Source organism: Falco naumanni, chromosome 6 (genome assembly GCF_017639655.2).
Source record: "Falco naumanni isolate bFalNau1 chromosome 6, bFalNau1.pat, whole genome shotgun sequence".
Classification (NCBI taxonomy): Eukaryota; Metazoa; Chordata; class Aves; order Falconiformes; family Falconidae; genus Falco; species Falco naumanni.
Window position 1 is genome coordinate 40,826,418 of NC_054059.1, and position 17,511 is coordinate 40,843,928.

Genomic DNA, 17,511 nt, shown 5'->3' on the forward strand with positions numbered 1-17,511 from the left:
ATTCGCACTAATTTCTCACATAAATTATACAGGCAGGAAGCACCAGCCCATTCAGCAGAAAATCTTTCATCTAGCTTTCAGAGGTCATTTAGCAAATTTAAATTAAAGTTATTTCTGATACATGGCTGGTTTTCATTCCATACACTTTCAAGAGATGGCAATTTACATCAAATAAAGAAATGGCTTTAATTGTGTATGCAGGGAAAAAGGAACAGTAAATTAACTGCCACGATATTACTGTTTTCTAGAATCCTGAGATAAGTTGCAACTATTAATTAGCCACAGAGGAATTAATAACTGAAACATGGGAGCTCTGTACTATAGGAACCAGGTACACTGACACTACTCCTTGCAAGGCCTGCATCCAGCTGAACACTAGTTCCAGATTCAGCACTGATGTTAAGAGCGAGGAGATCTTAGTTCCTTCCAGGAAAACATGTTTTAGTTTTTAAGGGAAACATGTTATGCAGCTGTTAAGCAAACATACATGTCATATTTTTAATAAATATGGTACTTTATCTGAGCATGGATAAAACAGATATTCCATTGGATTCTTGAATTATAACTGAAAAAAATGTAAAAGAGTAGAGGACTGTAAAAATCCTAACTCTAAAAAGGATTACATTTTTGTGAGCCAAAAGTTGTAAGAGGAGATTGCATTGAGTAACCTCTAATACATAATATTACATAATTCAGTGTTTCACCAGAAATATTAGTTTAAATATACAAGTAAAACAAACCAATGAGAATATTGTTAAATATTGAAATACTTTGAATTTTATGGGCTTTCATAAACCCAGTATTTTGCTACAGTGTTTTGAAACTGCATTTCGATAAGATTCTTTTTTAATCTCTAACATCACACATTTCTTCTAAGATCTGCAGCCATCTCCTTTTTAGACATGAAAAAGAAAAGTGTAAAGTAATGACTGATTTCGTAGATTAGTATTAAGAACTAGTGAGCCAACAGAAAAATGCATATTACAGAGCCATTGGCTGTCTAATTTTTAATGACAGTTTTAAGTATGAAATTAATTGATGCATTATCATTAACAAATGTTTTTCAATTGAAAAATAATTTTAGTATAGTGCTTTTGAAAAGCAAGATTTGAACAGACTAAATTTATTTGTAATTAATGTTACTTAGTTACTTGAGAAACCTGTTATTCCAACACTTTCTGTGGCTATATGTATCATGGAATGGAAACTAGAAGCACTTAGTTACTCAACTTTAAAAATGTTGCCTTAATTGAAGGACATCAGCTTGGTACCCTATTTAGTCTAGAAATGAAAGATGGTTAATCTTGGCTAACTCAGGTAAAAAGCTAGAGTCAATATAAGTAGTGACTTGAAGAAAACAACAACTACATATCTACTGAAAATAAATATAAAAATAACACATTTTAAAATATAAATTTAATTAGATATAAACACTTCTTAGATGTAGGAGAGAGATTTAAGTCTGCTGTTATCAAAAGGACAATCATAACTTCTGTAACTTCAATAACTCAGGACATTATAATTTATAGCTGATCAGAAATGGATTCCTGTGAGCTTTATCAAGGACTAAAAACCTTCAGTAGGTTCAGTAGGAAAATCTGTAATATCATAGTGAGAAAAAGGAACAAGATAGCGAATAATATTTATCTATGGCAATAAGGATCCCATTCTAATGCAGTCAATAGGAATTTTGTTGATACTGCATTTATGCTGTAGCTCTTCTGTATGATTTCAGGTCACAGAATAGGTATAAGTGTAGTACATTATTTCTTAAGAGATTTTAAAAAGTTTTCATTTTGTATTGGGGTTAGCGTGGCAAGGTGTTGGTAGCGGGGGGCACAGGGTTGGCTTCTGTGAGAAGCCACCAGAAGCCACCCCATGTCCGATGGAGCCCATGCCAGCCGGCTCCAGGATGGACCCACTGCTGGCCCAGGCCGAGCCCATCAGCCACGGTGGTGGTGCCTGTGGGATAACGGATTTAAGAAGGGGGTGGAAAATTATGAGCAACAGCAATTGCTGCTGGGGAGAGGAGTGGGCCTGTGTGAGAGCAGCAGCCCTGCAGCCCCCAGGCCAGGGCAGGAGCGGCAGGAGGGGCTCCAGGCCCGGAGCAGGGGTTCCCCCCCAGCCCGCGGTGAAGCCCAGGCTGAGGCAGGCTGTCCCCTCAGCCCCGGGAGCCCACGGCGGAGCAGATCCCCCCCGCAGCCCGTGGGGACCCCACGCCGGAGCAGGGGGATGCCCGCAGGAGGCCGTGACCCCGCGGGCAGCCCGCGCTGGAGCCGGCTCCTGGCAGGGCCTGTGGCCCCGCGGAGGGGTGAGCCCAGGCCGGGGCAGGGCTGCTGGCCGGGCTGTGACCCCGCGGGGACACACGCTGGAGCAGTCTGTGCCTGAGGGGCTGCATCCCATGGGAGGGCCCCACAGGTGCAGTGTGTGAAGAACTGTAGCCCATCGGAAGGACTCACATTGGAGAGGTTCATGGAGAACTGCCTCCCATGGGACAGCCCCCAGGCTGGAGTAGGGGAAAGTGTGAGGAGGAAGGAGCAGCTGAGACAACATGCGATAAACTGACTGTAACCCCCATTCCCTGACCCCTGCGCTGCTTGAGGGAAGGAGGTTGAGACATCAGAAGTGAAGCTGAGCCCAGAAAGGGAGGGGTGGGGGGAAGGCGTTTTTAAGTTTTGATTTTAGTTCTCATTATCCTACTCTGATATGATTGGTAATAAACTAAACTCATTTCCCCAAGTCAAGTCTTTTTTGCTTGTGACGGTAATTGCTGACCGATCTCCCTGTTCCTTATCTTGACCCCAAGACTTCCGTTATATTTCCTTTCCCCTGTTGAATTGAGGCGGCGGCTTTGGTGGGCACCTGGCGTGCAGCTAAGGTCAAACCACCACACATTTAAATGAAACTCAGGTCATAGTCATTAAGATGTGGCTATTTTTTAGTATTATGCATTTAAAAGACTTATGACTGCAATTTTTAGCAATAAAAGAAAAAGTCACATGCGCATCCGTGAAGACAGTTACGATAGTCGTTAGTTGGGCACTAGCATCACAGTCACAAAGTTATGAATAGCATTTGTCTGTACACAACTGTGTATAAACAGTATTTGTGCTTGCTTCAGTAAGCCATAGTATAGAGATTACTAATAATTTAAGATGATGCAACAGCTATTGCTACATTTTTAGTTTAAAACTGAATAATTCTTTCTTGCTACCACACCACACCTTAAGTTTGCTGTATTACTGTGTCCACAGAAAACTGAGAGTATTACTGTCCTTTAAAAAATAACATTAGTCTTTTCCAAACAATTCCTTTACACTAGATCTGTTAATATTTTTTTGGTTTTATTTGGTTTTGTTTTTCCCAGAGGCAGCATTTAAAATTTCTTTCTCCCAGACTCTATTTCATTTCAACTCATATTTCTAGTCTCTCCAAATTATTATGTATTGTTTCTAGTTTAAGAAATTCTCACTTTCAGTTGCCTTCTCTTGAATCCACAATGCAATATTCTGTTATACCAGCACAATTGTACCAGAGACAGGCTTTAAAAGGATCATTGAAATGATTAAAAGAAAGGACCCCTCTGGGGAAGATAAACAAAAGTCTATTGCAAAAGAAAACTGAACTATTTTTTAAAACATTAATGAAGACATTAAATAAAATCGAAACTAACACCACTCTGTGCTGTATCCACTGTGTCCAAACACAGTGCATGGCCACTCCTCTTTATATATAAACTTGCAAAAAGCTTTCATTTTGCATGACAACACTTGTGGCAGATTTACAAGTTTTCTTTAAGAAGACAGTGTCCTTTCAACATCTTTTATTAAAAAGATATTAAACATAGTTTAGCAAAGAATGAAAGCAGGAAAGAAATCTGTATATCTGAAAATAAATCCAAAAGAAAAGTATTATTTTTCACAGACAGTTTGTTCTTTTTGCTTTCAGATACCTGAAGCTGCAATTCCATGATCAGCTAAACTAATCTAGCAGTTCATTGCTGTTGATAGAAAAAAGGTTTGAGATCCTTCATCTCTCTCCCATTCTTCACTGTACTTCACTACTGTTTCTCTCTCCTTCACAAACACACAGCTGTAGCACTCACGGACCCTTTTGTAATCCAGGTTCCCAGGACTGTGAACATGTTGCTAATCGAGAAAAAACACTTCCATCTTTTTTCCCTGAGTTAGTTAAATTTACTCATAGAGGGCTCTGACAAGCATCAACGACAGTGCCAAGTATGCCTTAGAAAAAGAGAGCAGAAGAAGTGAAGTTGGACCTTCCCCTTCTGATGGTAATAAGTTATTAAACCCCCTCAACTTCTAGAATTAATTTCACCTCTATAAATTGCAAAACATTAGTATAATAATGGGGTCGTTCTGTAGGGTAAATGAGCTCCCTCAAACTATTTAAAATTTGTTTTGGGATATGAACTTTGGGAAGTGTTACCTAAGTTTGCTTAATACTACACAGGGAATAACATACAATGTTCATTCATGCAGTTTAAAGGCAAGATAATGTCACAAAAATGAAAAAACCTGACATTACTTGAAAGCTCTGCAACTGTAAACATGTTGCCTTAAAATATTTTCTCTTGCTTAAAACTTATCCCTCAAACAAGCAAAAAGGGTTGCACTTCCAGGAAAAGAAAACAAAATTTAAACTGCAGCTATTTTATGGAGAAAACCTCAAACCAAAGCCCAACGCAAAACCAAAAAACCCCAAACCAAAAAACAAGAAAGATTTTTCTTGGTGCTGGGTATAGGTACCAGATTAATCATAGCAGCTCAGAATTTTATATAAACTAATATACAGCATGCTGATAAAACCAAATGAAGAATAAGCGATGCTAATAAAAATTGCATTTCTGTGGCATGTTCAAATTTTGTAGTCTCTATTACCAAAATCAACCTTTAATAGTCTGCACAAGGGAAAAGTGTATGCACAATTCATGATGTTCGGGGCAGAACACTTTCTTTTACTATTGCTTCTAGTTTATATCACCAAGAAGTAATTTTGCTGCCATAGCTTATACTAGATCCTAAAAAAAAACAAAAAAAAAAAAAAAAAAAAAAGCTATGTGGGAAAGAGGATGAAGATAAATTAAAATGGAAGAAGTCACATCCTTAGCAAACATAGCTATTCTGGAAAAAAACATAAACCCAAAAGATGGAAATCATGTTGGTTTTGACATTTTGCTTGAGAAGTTTGCATTTTTGAATTTGGTTTTCATTTCTCTGAAATTGCTAAAATTCTTTTGAAGAATGGAAGCTTTTTTCCTCCCTGTATATTAACTTCCATAATTAACCCCACTCTCTAAAAAAATAATTTTCCAAACATTCTGATGACTTTTTGTACACTACAGAGAGATTGCATTTCAAACATATTCTTAATAATTCAGAAATACTTCCTCGGTTTTATCAACTTTCTTAATCAAAGGTTTAATTGCATTCTGACCTTTTTTAATTCAGTAACATATATTTTAAAATGGAAGTCCTTTTCAGACCTGAACTCTGAGCTTTTATTATTCATAGCTTGGTATGAAAGTGTGCAAAAGAATATATTGCTACATTTTGAAATAAAATTGTGATATACATAGGTGAAAAGAGAACTGTAGGATCCCACATAAGCAGTCAAAGGGCTTATAAATATTTCAACACATTCTTTTTCTAGAAAGATCACTTTCTGCCATTATCTAACTCTACATTAACAACAATTTATGTTCCAAACTTTTACATTTGATACACATCAGAAACACATTCGCAGACCATACCATTATTCATTCTTTGTTAGTGGACAAAAACAAATGCCTCGGATTTGGAAAGATCCTTTTGCTGAAAAATTAAACCACAGAAGGTTTTTTATTTCTAGATATGATAAGCTATCACTTTATCAAGAAATATAAGTATTATATAAATTTGCAGCAATTTTAAGGCACTAATATCTATACATTTCTATTTAATAAAGGAACTGAGGGAGCATGAAAACAAAGGATTTAAATAGGATATTTAAAAATTATGTTGAGGGTATGCTATTTAACAAAGAATTCACTGACTGCTAGTAGATCCCCTGAATAGGGATGAAAATTCTTCAATTAATTTTGTATGGATACTTTCATTTTGTTTATAGTCAAAACCAGATATTTGTGTAATGAGTTACAAAGATGGTGGATTTCTTTTCACAGACATAATTAACAAGTCATTCTCTATGTTCACCTTTTGAAAATGGCAAAAGGACAATTGTTCTAATTTTGAAAAGAAAGATTAGGAACACCAAGACAGTCATGTCTTCTTTTATAAATAAACATGACTATAGCCCATAACACTAGGTAATGGTTTGCTATTATCAGAGCTTTTCAAATTCTTTTTTTCCCCCCCCCTCTGGATAGTATTCTTTAAAACCAAGTTCAATTTCCTGTTCTTGTATATAATGATTTAGATGTTGTAAACATATTTTACCTGTTGATATGTTTTCTTCCATTAGGTTGAAACAGGTTGATTTGAATTTGATATAATAGTAAAACTTAGCAACCAGAATGCCAATATTACAGATGCATTCAGAAAGACACCATTCTAAACGTAAAGACTAAGTCTGAGAATTCACACAGAAGACATATCTTGCTATAATGATTTTGTAGTGAGATCTAATTTGCTTTGGGCCATTTTTTAATAAAAGGCACTAAGGTAAACACCATGGTTTGTCTGCACAGTCTAATCTTGTCTATGTTTAGGATTAATCTGAAGTAACAATGCCTCTTTCTAAATTTAGCGTGTTTTGGAAATAGTTAAGCTAAACTTCAACAAAAAAAGTACTATTATTTCAGAATTAAAGATTCAACACATACAGTTATTCAGAAATAGTTCTGAATAGTTCCTGAACTTTAAATTTATATCTTATCTAGGTCTACAAGCACAGTTATACGTAGCCAGCCCTTACAGGAAATTAATCATGGGCTTAAAATTAGGGATGCAGAACTGTTGCAAACTCAAGGGTTATTAGTATATAGGGTTTTTGGTACATATTAACACAATTCATGGACATTAAAAAAATTTCAGATTCTTCTGTTCTAGCTGAAAATGACTGTATTCTGTCCACAGAATAACGATACAGTTCAAAGTTGTCAAAAAATATTTAAATATTTAACATCTGACAATTATGGTTATTTTGTTTTGTTTCAGTAATTATAAAAAGCAAGCAAACAAACAAAACCCAACTGTATATTTTGCAGGACAGAACAAAATTCTGTAGTATTTTCCTTTGTCACAACAAATCATGTTTCTGAGACCCCTCCTGCATTTTCTCTCATGCATCACTTGGTAGACAAACTAACAAGAGTGAAATGAACCATGATATACATTACATATAAACAGAAAAAAATAAGCCTCTCACAATAAAACATTGATATTGTGCAATTATAGCAGGATTAAAATATCACTGTTATAATTTATTTCTTCTTTTTATCCTTCCACTAGAATCCTGATTCATGCAAATAAATATAGTTCAGCCAAGATTTTATAGAACATTTTGCCTAGACACATTTCATTATTTAAATATTTTATTTTCATGAATTTAAGCAGCATTGAGTAAAATACATCTTTTTTTAAAAAACATTACTTAATCAGATTTACAAATAAATATGAAGAACTTAAGAAAATTACCCATTAGATGTGTGCTGGAGATTTGACTTTTCACATGTCCTTAAAACAAGTGAAAAATACAGACCTTACTGTACCTGCACCTTTAAATATTAGCTAATGATGAACTACATTCTCACTCTTTTGCAGCAGTGGGCAGCCTCTAAGACTTTAGAAGCTATCTAATGTAAAGGTTGAACTAGAAAACCCCTATTTACCTGCTTCATCTACTTAAACTGCACAATAATCAATGATGGTTGCATGCCAAATTAAACAATAGCCTCAAGTAACTCTACTATGTCAGTACTGTTTTGTTGAGTGCTTTCTACAGAACTCCGTCTGGACTGATTTGTGACTAAATCAAGTGGCATGGAATAAAGGAAATAAGGTTGGGCCCTGCCATGCGCTAATGTAAGAAGAGAATAGTCCACTACTATGCTGCCTTTTTGCATGCTGAATGAAATGATTAACAGCAGTAGCAAATGCTGTTGCATGACACCTCAGTCCTACCTTGCACAAGCTATACACTAATGTTTTACTGTGGTAGGTGGACACTAGGGAGACATTAGGTCTGTAAGGCTGCAAGCTGTGTGAAAGAAAAAATACGTCCTGGATCTTTGACAAGAGACTGCTATTGTGACTGTCTTCAGGTAGTATGTTTTCAAACAATTCACACTTTCAGATAGAGGGAACAAACACTCTAGACATTCAGCTGTGGTTGGAAGGTTTGTAGATAGCAAGTTAGCAAGATCATAGAATCATAGAATATTTCAGGTTGGAAAGGACCCATAAAGATCATCGAGTCCCACTCCCTGCTCCTTAAAGGACTATCTAAAATTAAATCATATGATTCAATCAAGAGTGTCATCCAGACACTCCTTGAACTCTCACAGGCTTGATGCTGTGACTACTTCCCTGGGGAACCTATTCCAGTGACCGACCATCATCTCAGTGAAGAACCTTTTCCTAATGTCTCATGTGAACTTCCCCTGATGCAGTTTCATTCTATTTCCTAGTGTCCTAAGTCAACTAAGCAGTCACTAGCATCATCTAGTGGAATGCTAGACCTTACGATGAAAATATATGTATCAAATAGCAATTAAAATGAGGTAAATTCTCTGTAGGTCTCAGTGTGATTTTGAGAAATTAGAAGTTATAATGCCTCAAGATAAAAACAAAATTCTGCAGATGCTTTGCAGTTGCTTGCAAATCACTTTTGGATCTTACCTTGTGATGAAGGATTAGACTTATGCTGGAAGCCTGTGAGATTTGGTTCAGAAAGGGTTTTTCTAGTGTTGCCCAAAGACCAGTTGCACTGGAATCTAATTCTGATCATGGGTAAATATTGTTAGATAGACATTTCCTTTGCTGCAAGAACTATTATTTGTTCCTTGTGCTGATTCAGCACTGCCATGGGCAACAAAATAGTAGCACAAATCTCTCTTCAATAAGCAAAAAAAGCTATCTTAAAATCTAGTTACTAACAAATTATGTAGCACCACTTACCACACTATAGGTCTAATCCTGTTGGCTTCATTAGAAGTAAAATCAGCTATAAGACTGCAAAATCCCTCTTCTTTGTGTTGAATTAACATAACTATACATTTAAAATTAGTATCATGTTCTTGACACGAACAATTTTAAACATTCCACAAATCTGACATATTTTTCTCATGCATATCATGTTCATTTTCTGTAACTATCACTGCTTCCAGCAAGATCTTATTCTAGTCCAATAAACAACAGAAAAAAAATAAAGTAATTCACGATAACCAAAATAATTAAATAGTAGGAGCAGGTTAAAGATCAGCATTCATTTCTCAAATTAAATTTAAAAGTCTGCAGCAGTTACTTAGAAGATTGGCAAGTTTTACAAATAATATCACCCAGCCCTTTAGAGAGAAACACAGCCGCATTAGAATGGAGTCATTAGGCAATACATTTATTTTGAAGCCAATTAACCTTTTGTCAGAGAAATGTCGGAGCTGTAATGGTTTCAGCAGTGGAGGTCAGCCTGTAACAGAGGCACGTATGACAGCGATTACACTGTCTGACATATGCTGTAGACTGAGAGTGCAGCTGTGGAATGAGAATCTGCCTTCGTTTGTATTCTGCTCTGCATTTTCAGGGAGCAGGCAATCTTGACCTATCCATTTAGGTAATTAAAGCTTCTATTTGGAAGTGTCCTGCAGGAAGGTGAAATTTGGGGGAGATAAATGGCTGCTGCTCACTGTATCCAGCCACTTCCATCATTTGATGGACTGCCTGAAACAGGCTGCATTGCCAGGTCCTCATAAAAATAGAGATGAATTGGGCAGGAGACAATTCTCTAAGGCAACACAACTCTGTCATCTTCCTTTTTGCAGTATATAATTTAATTGTTAGCCAAGGTAGACAGCTGACTCAGGGGTCTATCTCTAATGGCTTCCCCACCATCTTCCATTTGCTAAGAAATTATTTCAGGTTATTTACTTACAAGCTAAATTTGTTTGACAATGAGAGATGTCACTTCAATAAGCTCAGCTGGCTGTCTCAGCTGTGCCATGACTTACCTTCCAGGCAATTTTGTTTCCTTTAGTATCATGCTCAAGGGCAATTGGGAGCTCTCCTCGCTCATAAAGCTTGCGAAATGCTGTGGGCTTTGTTGGTCTTTCCTTAAATGCTCCTGCAAGTGGGGGCCCTCTGACCTTAAAAAAACAAAAACAAACCAAACAAGAAAACCTATAGTTCAGTGGTAATATGTTTTTTAGAAAAAGACTAATATATATGGCTAAAATAGCAACAGATATGAAAGGAGAATAACATTGATCCCCCAAATTATAGTTTGCTTTCTTCTTTACATGTTATACTTCACTTCTTTGAAAGTATGCTTTGGCAATGATCAACAGGTTTTGTTAACTGCTTTTCTTTTTTTACCACCTTCACATTGTCCCATAAAAACTGTTTATATTTCAAAGTAGCTTTCTCCGTTATCACAGCATTTTTAAGCAAGAGTAAACCACAAAGAATATACTGACATTATGTAGTAGAAGTAGTTGGAAAATTAAGCATTTCTTCTTTTTCTGTTTGCTTCTTTCTAGAAGTCACCTGACATGATTTCCATCTAATATAACTGTCCTCACCCTCCACTGTCTTTCCCTGGCCATTCCCTGATCTCCTTCACCATCCCCCTTCCTCAAATGCTGTGGATATGGCTTTCATATGAGTTCCAGCCTTCCAGCATTGACAGCTGAAGCACTAGAAGAAATGAAGGAAGGTCTTCTCTCAGACCTCTCCTCTCCGCCTGTGAAGAAATTTGACTTAGCTCTACTTAGCTCCTTCTTTGTTATTGCTGGTTAGCATATTGTGTAGCCTGAGCGCCTGAATGACAGTCCAATTCCAAAATGCTCACACTGGAACTTTTTTGTCAGCCAAACATAGTAGTAACAGCAACTTACAATTAGCACTAAAATAATAGAATTTCACTGTGTATCTCATTTGTCAAAAATGCCTTTATGACTTGCTACCTTTTCTAACATAGAAAGTATCATTTTCAAAAAAAGGTGAGAGCTTCAAGGATCATAAATCATACCCAGTATTTTGTACTGTTCTATTTGTCTTTCTGTCTTCAGTGACCCTTACATTGGTTTCTAGCAGTACAGACATGCAGCTTTCCAGTGAACAGAATGCAAACATTTAGCATCCTTTGTTTCATTTATTTTATTCTGTAATCTAACTGTGCTAACTACAGCTCTAAATCTAACTTGGCACTTTTTTTCTCCAAAGTATTTTGACATGATTTTCCACTGGCTGAGACAGAGGAGACCACTATGATATGCCTACACTATACATTACTACAAATTGCTTAAACTAGGGCTACTAAACTGTGACCCATTTTTGCATATTGCTGCCACTGATAGACCATGTCTAGCGAAAATAGATTTGAGATGCACAGCTGTAACTTTGCTTAGTAAACACATCTGTAGCAGTTGAAAGTAATACTCCAAGAAAAGCATTTAACACCAATGTAAATAAATCTACACTTCTTGTTCCGGAGAGGAAAAATTTGTTTTGTGCCACTAGTGTACTTTCACTTGACTTTAATTTTTTTTTTGCATTTCAGGCAAGTCTATGAGTCACTATGAGGCCAGCAGGAAAGCATCTATGTTTTTTCAGTATATTTTTCACACACAGGACTTCCACATATCCTCTAAAACATTATTTTCTGTGTAATACTAGGAGTCGCTGTTCTACTAAATATTAACTTAAATTATTGATAAAGAACATGTTGTCTTGATTACATGAGATACAACCTTAATTATTTTTTAATTACTTCTTGCAGACTATCATCATTAGAAGTAGCTAATGTAATCCCAGAGTGCATCTTATCTGAAACCAAACATTTTCTTCTTCTCAACTAATCTTTTTCTGCTACACCTTTACAAATTTTCTAGAAATCATGCTTGTGTTCTTTTGACTTCTTTCTACCCTTTACTCAGGAACAAAGAAACTAGAAGGACTAAAAGGATCTTTATTATCAAATCCGTTCTGTTGTGAATTATCCTTACTTCATTGAATTGTTAGAAACCACATCTTAAATAGTATGCCTACTCTGATCTGCCACCTCAAAAAAACCCTATGGTAGAATTAGAAAAGGTTCAGAGGAGGATAATGACTGAGGGTATTGAATGGCTTCCACAAGAATAAACCGGGAAAAGGATGGGTAAGAGGAATAAAATAAAGATCTATAAAATCATGACTTCATGGAAAGAAAGAATACAGACAGATTTTCCTCTGTCTCCCTCAGTAGAAAGTACAGGGCATCAAAAAAATGTAGTCAGTGACAAGTTTGGAATAAACAAAAGTAGTGATGTACTCATTCAGCAAGTAGTGGATTTACAGAACTCCTGCCCAAAGTCAATGTTGGAAATCCTAAAAGTTTCTGTACTTTCAAGCTGTGACTGGAAAAGCTGATGAAAAAGAAATCTATTCAGGATTACTAAATCCACATTATAAGTGATCACTAATACAATGAGTATTATTCTTTTTCATGCGATGCAGTCTGTCTGGTAGATCTCCTGGCATTACATTTAGTTTCTCATCACCATATCACACCGACATCTCATAGTTATCCTTTGATTAACTGCCACAGCAACTATCTTTTCCAGTTGATGAGTTCTATGTTAATAACAGAATTTCTTGTCATTAGTTTTAAGTGCATTATCTTGTAGCTTGTACTGTTATATTTAATTCCATTTCTATTACACCAGTTCTCAAGGGCTTCCACTTTCATCTGTGTGACACCATGATCTTCATCTGTTTTAATAACAACTCCAAACATAATGTCAACCATAAATTTCATTATACAATCCTAATTTTTTTTTTGTCAAGGTCACTAATGAAAACATTAAATAAGGTTAGCCCTAAAACCACTTCTTAAGAACTTTCATTAATAACTGTCATCTATTATGGTATCTCTCATTTCACCATTATATATCATTATTGTCTTCAGTTCAATATGAATGTTCTTACCCATCTTACGTATCTCATAATTCTTGTACTGTATAACTAGCAAAGTAGTATGTATATCTAGAGAAGCAGGAGCATACCAAATAATTGAAAATAGTCTAGAGAGAGGGCTGATGCTTTTCACTTTGTCTTAAAGATGCTTTTCTTGTCAGTTTGGTCTGTAATAGGCATAAAGACCTTTTAGATACCAGGAAGAGTAACTGACTCTAAAGTGATGAAACAATCTAGACCGGAATGAGTCTAAGATCTGACTAGAACAAAGAAAAATCAACAATCAGGAAGAGAGTGGAACTGTCCCTGTCTTGAAGAAATGGTATCTTGCATGACTGAAGGGTACTGTCACTCTGCTTTAAGTTTATTACATGGAGACAGCTTGTTCCTTTTGTTTGCATCTGATAAAAGTAGATTATGAGACATTTGCTAGAGCAGCTGCATTGAGCTAATACTGTTTACCTTTTGCAAATAGTTTTCTTTCTTTCCTGTCTTTATTACTAGGGAGACCATCACTATCATATTTGGTATTCTGAACACTGTTCTCTAATGTAGACCTTTCTGGGTCATTCTAGCCATGCATCTTCAACAGTCCGCCTGAGGAAAAGAATATGTTTATAATTCACTTTTTCACTTTTTGTAATTCCTGATCTGTTTTGATAGATATATTTGTTTTCTTATATTTAGATTTTAAGTAGCACTTTTCTTTTTGTCTTCTATTTGTAGACTATCACAATGCAGGAATGCCAGTCATAGATTCAGATCAATTGCTATAAAAAGAGTAAAAAAAACCCCAAACAAATAAATTCTGGAACAGAGTATCCACAGTGAGAAGCTGTATAAAAATCTTCAGACCAGTCTGGTTCTCCAGGAAATTACTTTACTTCTTTGCTTTTCATACAGAAGATACGTTTCTCAGAACAGGAAACTGTTGAACAGTCTTTCCTAACAGCTCAATCCTTATGCAGATTTAGCATTTCTCCATGAACTCATTGGGACCTTCCTAGCTGTAATGTGACAGTTTCTGAAGACATATTTAGTCCATAATTTAAGAATGTACAAATCAGAGGTATAATGCCTACTGATCCTGGTGACAGTTTAAATAATATAATTTACCAGGCTGCTTACAGTAATTATGATTTTCAAGATCTTACAAAAATGTTATGGCTTGAACTTTTAGAGTAAGACTAATATGCTTTTACTGGCTCATGGGCAGCTGTTCACAAAAGGAGTTCCTAGAGGTTGGTATTGGTTTTGATACTTGCTGTTTGACATCTTTATAAAGAATGTGGATGACAGAACTGAACGCTTGCTTACCAAGTTTGTGGATTATATCAAACGGGGAGGAGAGGCACTATACACCAGAAGGAATAGCCACCATGCAAGAGAGGCATTCACAAACTAGATGACCAGGCCAACAAGAATTACATAAATATGTCTTATACATGAGAGAGAATAATCCCAAACAGCAGTACAAGCTGGGTATGATCTGACTAGTTGGAGTGTAACTTTGCTGAAAAGGACCTGGGGATTCTTGTGGACAGTGCTAAACTTGAGTGAGCAGTGCCTCTGCAGCAATGAAGGCAGAATGAGCCCTGGGCCGCATCAGTAAGGCTATAGACAGCATATTAAGAAGATCCACTCTGTTGACATTTGTTAGGTCACACCTGCAATATTGTGTCCAGTTCTGGTCCTCCCAGTTCATGACAAAAACTGAAAAATGCAGAGTGTCTAGCAGAGGAACATGAAGATGATTAGAGGTCTGGAGATCTAGACAGAATGTTCCAGAAACTGGATGTTTTCAGCCCAGAGAAGAGAAGGCTTAGGGGAGGATCTAATCACAGTCTTCCAATTCTTAACAGATCGTTATTGAGAAGATGGAGGTATACTCTGCAAAAGGATGCACAGGACAGGAGGCAAAAGGTGTAAATTGTATCAAAGAAAGTTGTTTCTGGATACAAGAAAAAAGTTCTTCACTGTCAGAAAAAATTCAACACTGGAATAGGTTGCCCAGAAAAGTGGTGGAGTCCCCCTGAAAATATTCAAGATTTGGCTTGGTAGAGACCTGAGAAAACAAATCTAAGACCCAGCTTTCAACAGAAGGCTGGATCAGATGAACTCCAGAGGTCCCTCTCAGCTGAAGCTTCTCTGCAATTTTATGTTGCTAAGTAAAATATATAAAAAGAAATCATACAACATTTTTCCTTGTGATAATGAGGTTTTTATCTTACATTTTATATTGTTGTAATTACTGACTCAAAAGGTCATTCTGAAAGTATTCCATTTATTTGAAAACAGTAACAAATACTATCTTCTTCAACCTAACAAAAATATTTCATTGCAACATAGCTAGAAAGATTAAGATTAGAGTTCCAGTTAATTAAAGGCTAATATTCATGATGACAAAATATATGAAGCAATAAACAGCTTCTGAGGTTCGTTAAATGCCAAAGAGAAGTTGAAGAGTTTGATAATTGCAAAACTAATTTATTGTAATTCTATGCCATTGAACTATGTGACAAGATAAAAGACACAAGCCATTAAGAAAAAAAAAAAAAAGGCAGGGGAAAGACCACATTTCTTTCATTGACTCGTGGGCATTTAAAATCATTGCATCAGGTTTCATTCTTAGACTTTTCAATGATGGCACATTAGGAAAATGACTAAGAAAAAATATTTGAAGCCAGGTTTAAATAGTGATTAATTATTTGAATACAGTTTTCCAAATTGCCTAACTGAGCATCAAACTGTATGCATACTTAGGGACCTAAACACATAACTGCCTAGGACAACTGGTGATTTGCATGAAAACTAACACTAGTTTCATGAGCAGTTCAAGCCAGCCAAAACTTGATGCTGACATGGAGGTAAGTGGTCTTTCCCACCTCATGCACCTGCATACTACCTCAATGTATTGCCCCCCATTAATGACAGAAGCTTTCTTGCAGGTATTCAGAGGATCAGATCAGGAACAAAGGGGTGGTTTTGATTTGGTTTGTGTTTTGGTGTTGTTGGTTAGAGGTTTTTTGTTAGGTTGATTTGTGAAGTATTAGATCGCTAAGGTGCAAAGATGAGTGAACACTCAGTCTAGCATGAGGGAGGACACAGCATGGAGTGGGACAGGAAGAAATAGGTGCCTGATTCTTCATGTAGCTCTGAATTTATATTGAACACCAAGAATTAATTGGATATACAGTTTCTCATCTACCTATGCAGATGTAGGTTGTTTTATTCAAAGAAGAAGTCATTAATTGTTCAAGTGCTATGTGGAAAATAAAAGATGTGATCACATATTAAGTTGTAGGCATTAAGGATATTAAGAGACGACTGTTTTTACTTCCTAAAAGTAGAATAGACTAAGATCCTACCATTATTATATGATGAATCATATATTAAAAAAAAAAAAAAAAGACCAGTGACATTGTGAAAAAAAAAATTATGGTTAAAGACATATCTTCATTGGATTAACCACATTAATGCATTTAGATGGCAACTGGGAAGAATAAAAAACGTCAATTTTTTTGTCTCTCAAGTTTCTTACAAGACTGGAATTTAACCAGGTCCTTTTATGTTTTCTCCTCACAAAAGCAGTCCATCAAATTTATTTTTGAAGCTATAGGTATCAAAAGTTATATGACCTTTCAACTGTCTTACCTAAAAAATGCAGTCTTTCTTGAAAACATAATACCACATTATCATCTTGAAGAGCAACATTTTCAGAAATAAATTCATAAAACTTATTTCTTTGTATTCAAACTGAAAAAAATTGCACTGTATCCCCAGAATGAAGCCTACTAATGCATACTGCTGTCTCAGGTAGATGTAAAGGTGATGGCATCAAGGAAATTTTTGTGTAACCACTGAAAGGGTCTTTGTCTCATTCTCTTCTTCTCTTGCACTGGTGTCAAACTAGCACTCTACTTGGCTAATACAGCATAGTCCAACTGGCAACTCACTTGTTTCTCCACAGGAATGATCACTATTAATTTCCTTGTATACTGGAGCCACAAGCTACTGCAAAATCCGAATGTAAACTTCAAGTAAAATGCAAGATATATTAAATAAGTCAAATAAATTACACCATGCAATGAAGAAATACTCAAGCTAGCAGGAATAAAGGCCAAATAATATACCTAGCACTATGCAGTGCCATGTTGACATACAAAGCTTTACTAGAACCATCAATGACAAAATCCTCATCCATATAGTGTGATAGAGCTTTTAACTTGGCTGAGCAGCCACTGGCACAACACTGCCTAGTTACAACTACTGGCCAGAGAGCAAGCCTAGGTGCAAAAGCCACGATCTCCAGTTTGTGGTTCTTGAGTTAGTAGGCAGATAGTACTTTACATGTTTCTATACTTGTAACACAGACAAG

At 36.1% G+C, this 17,511-nt stretch overlaps 1 protein-coding gene across 3 annotated transcripts in view; it reads right to left on the bottom strand.

Moving 5' to 3' along the window:
• PACRG (parkin coregulated) overlaps nt 1–17,511 on the bottom strand; it is a 250,324-nt gene that overhangs the window by 174,376 nt on the left and 58,437 nt on the right. For all 3 annotated transcript variants that reach the window (XM_040598958.1, XM_040598956.1, XM_040598957.1), the window contains exon 3: nt 10,187–10,321. In XM_040598958.1, coding sequence (XP_040454892.1) covers nt 10,187–10,321 — 135 coding nt within the window. The remainder of the gene's footprint in view (nt 1–10,186; nt 10,322–17,511) is intronic.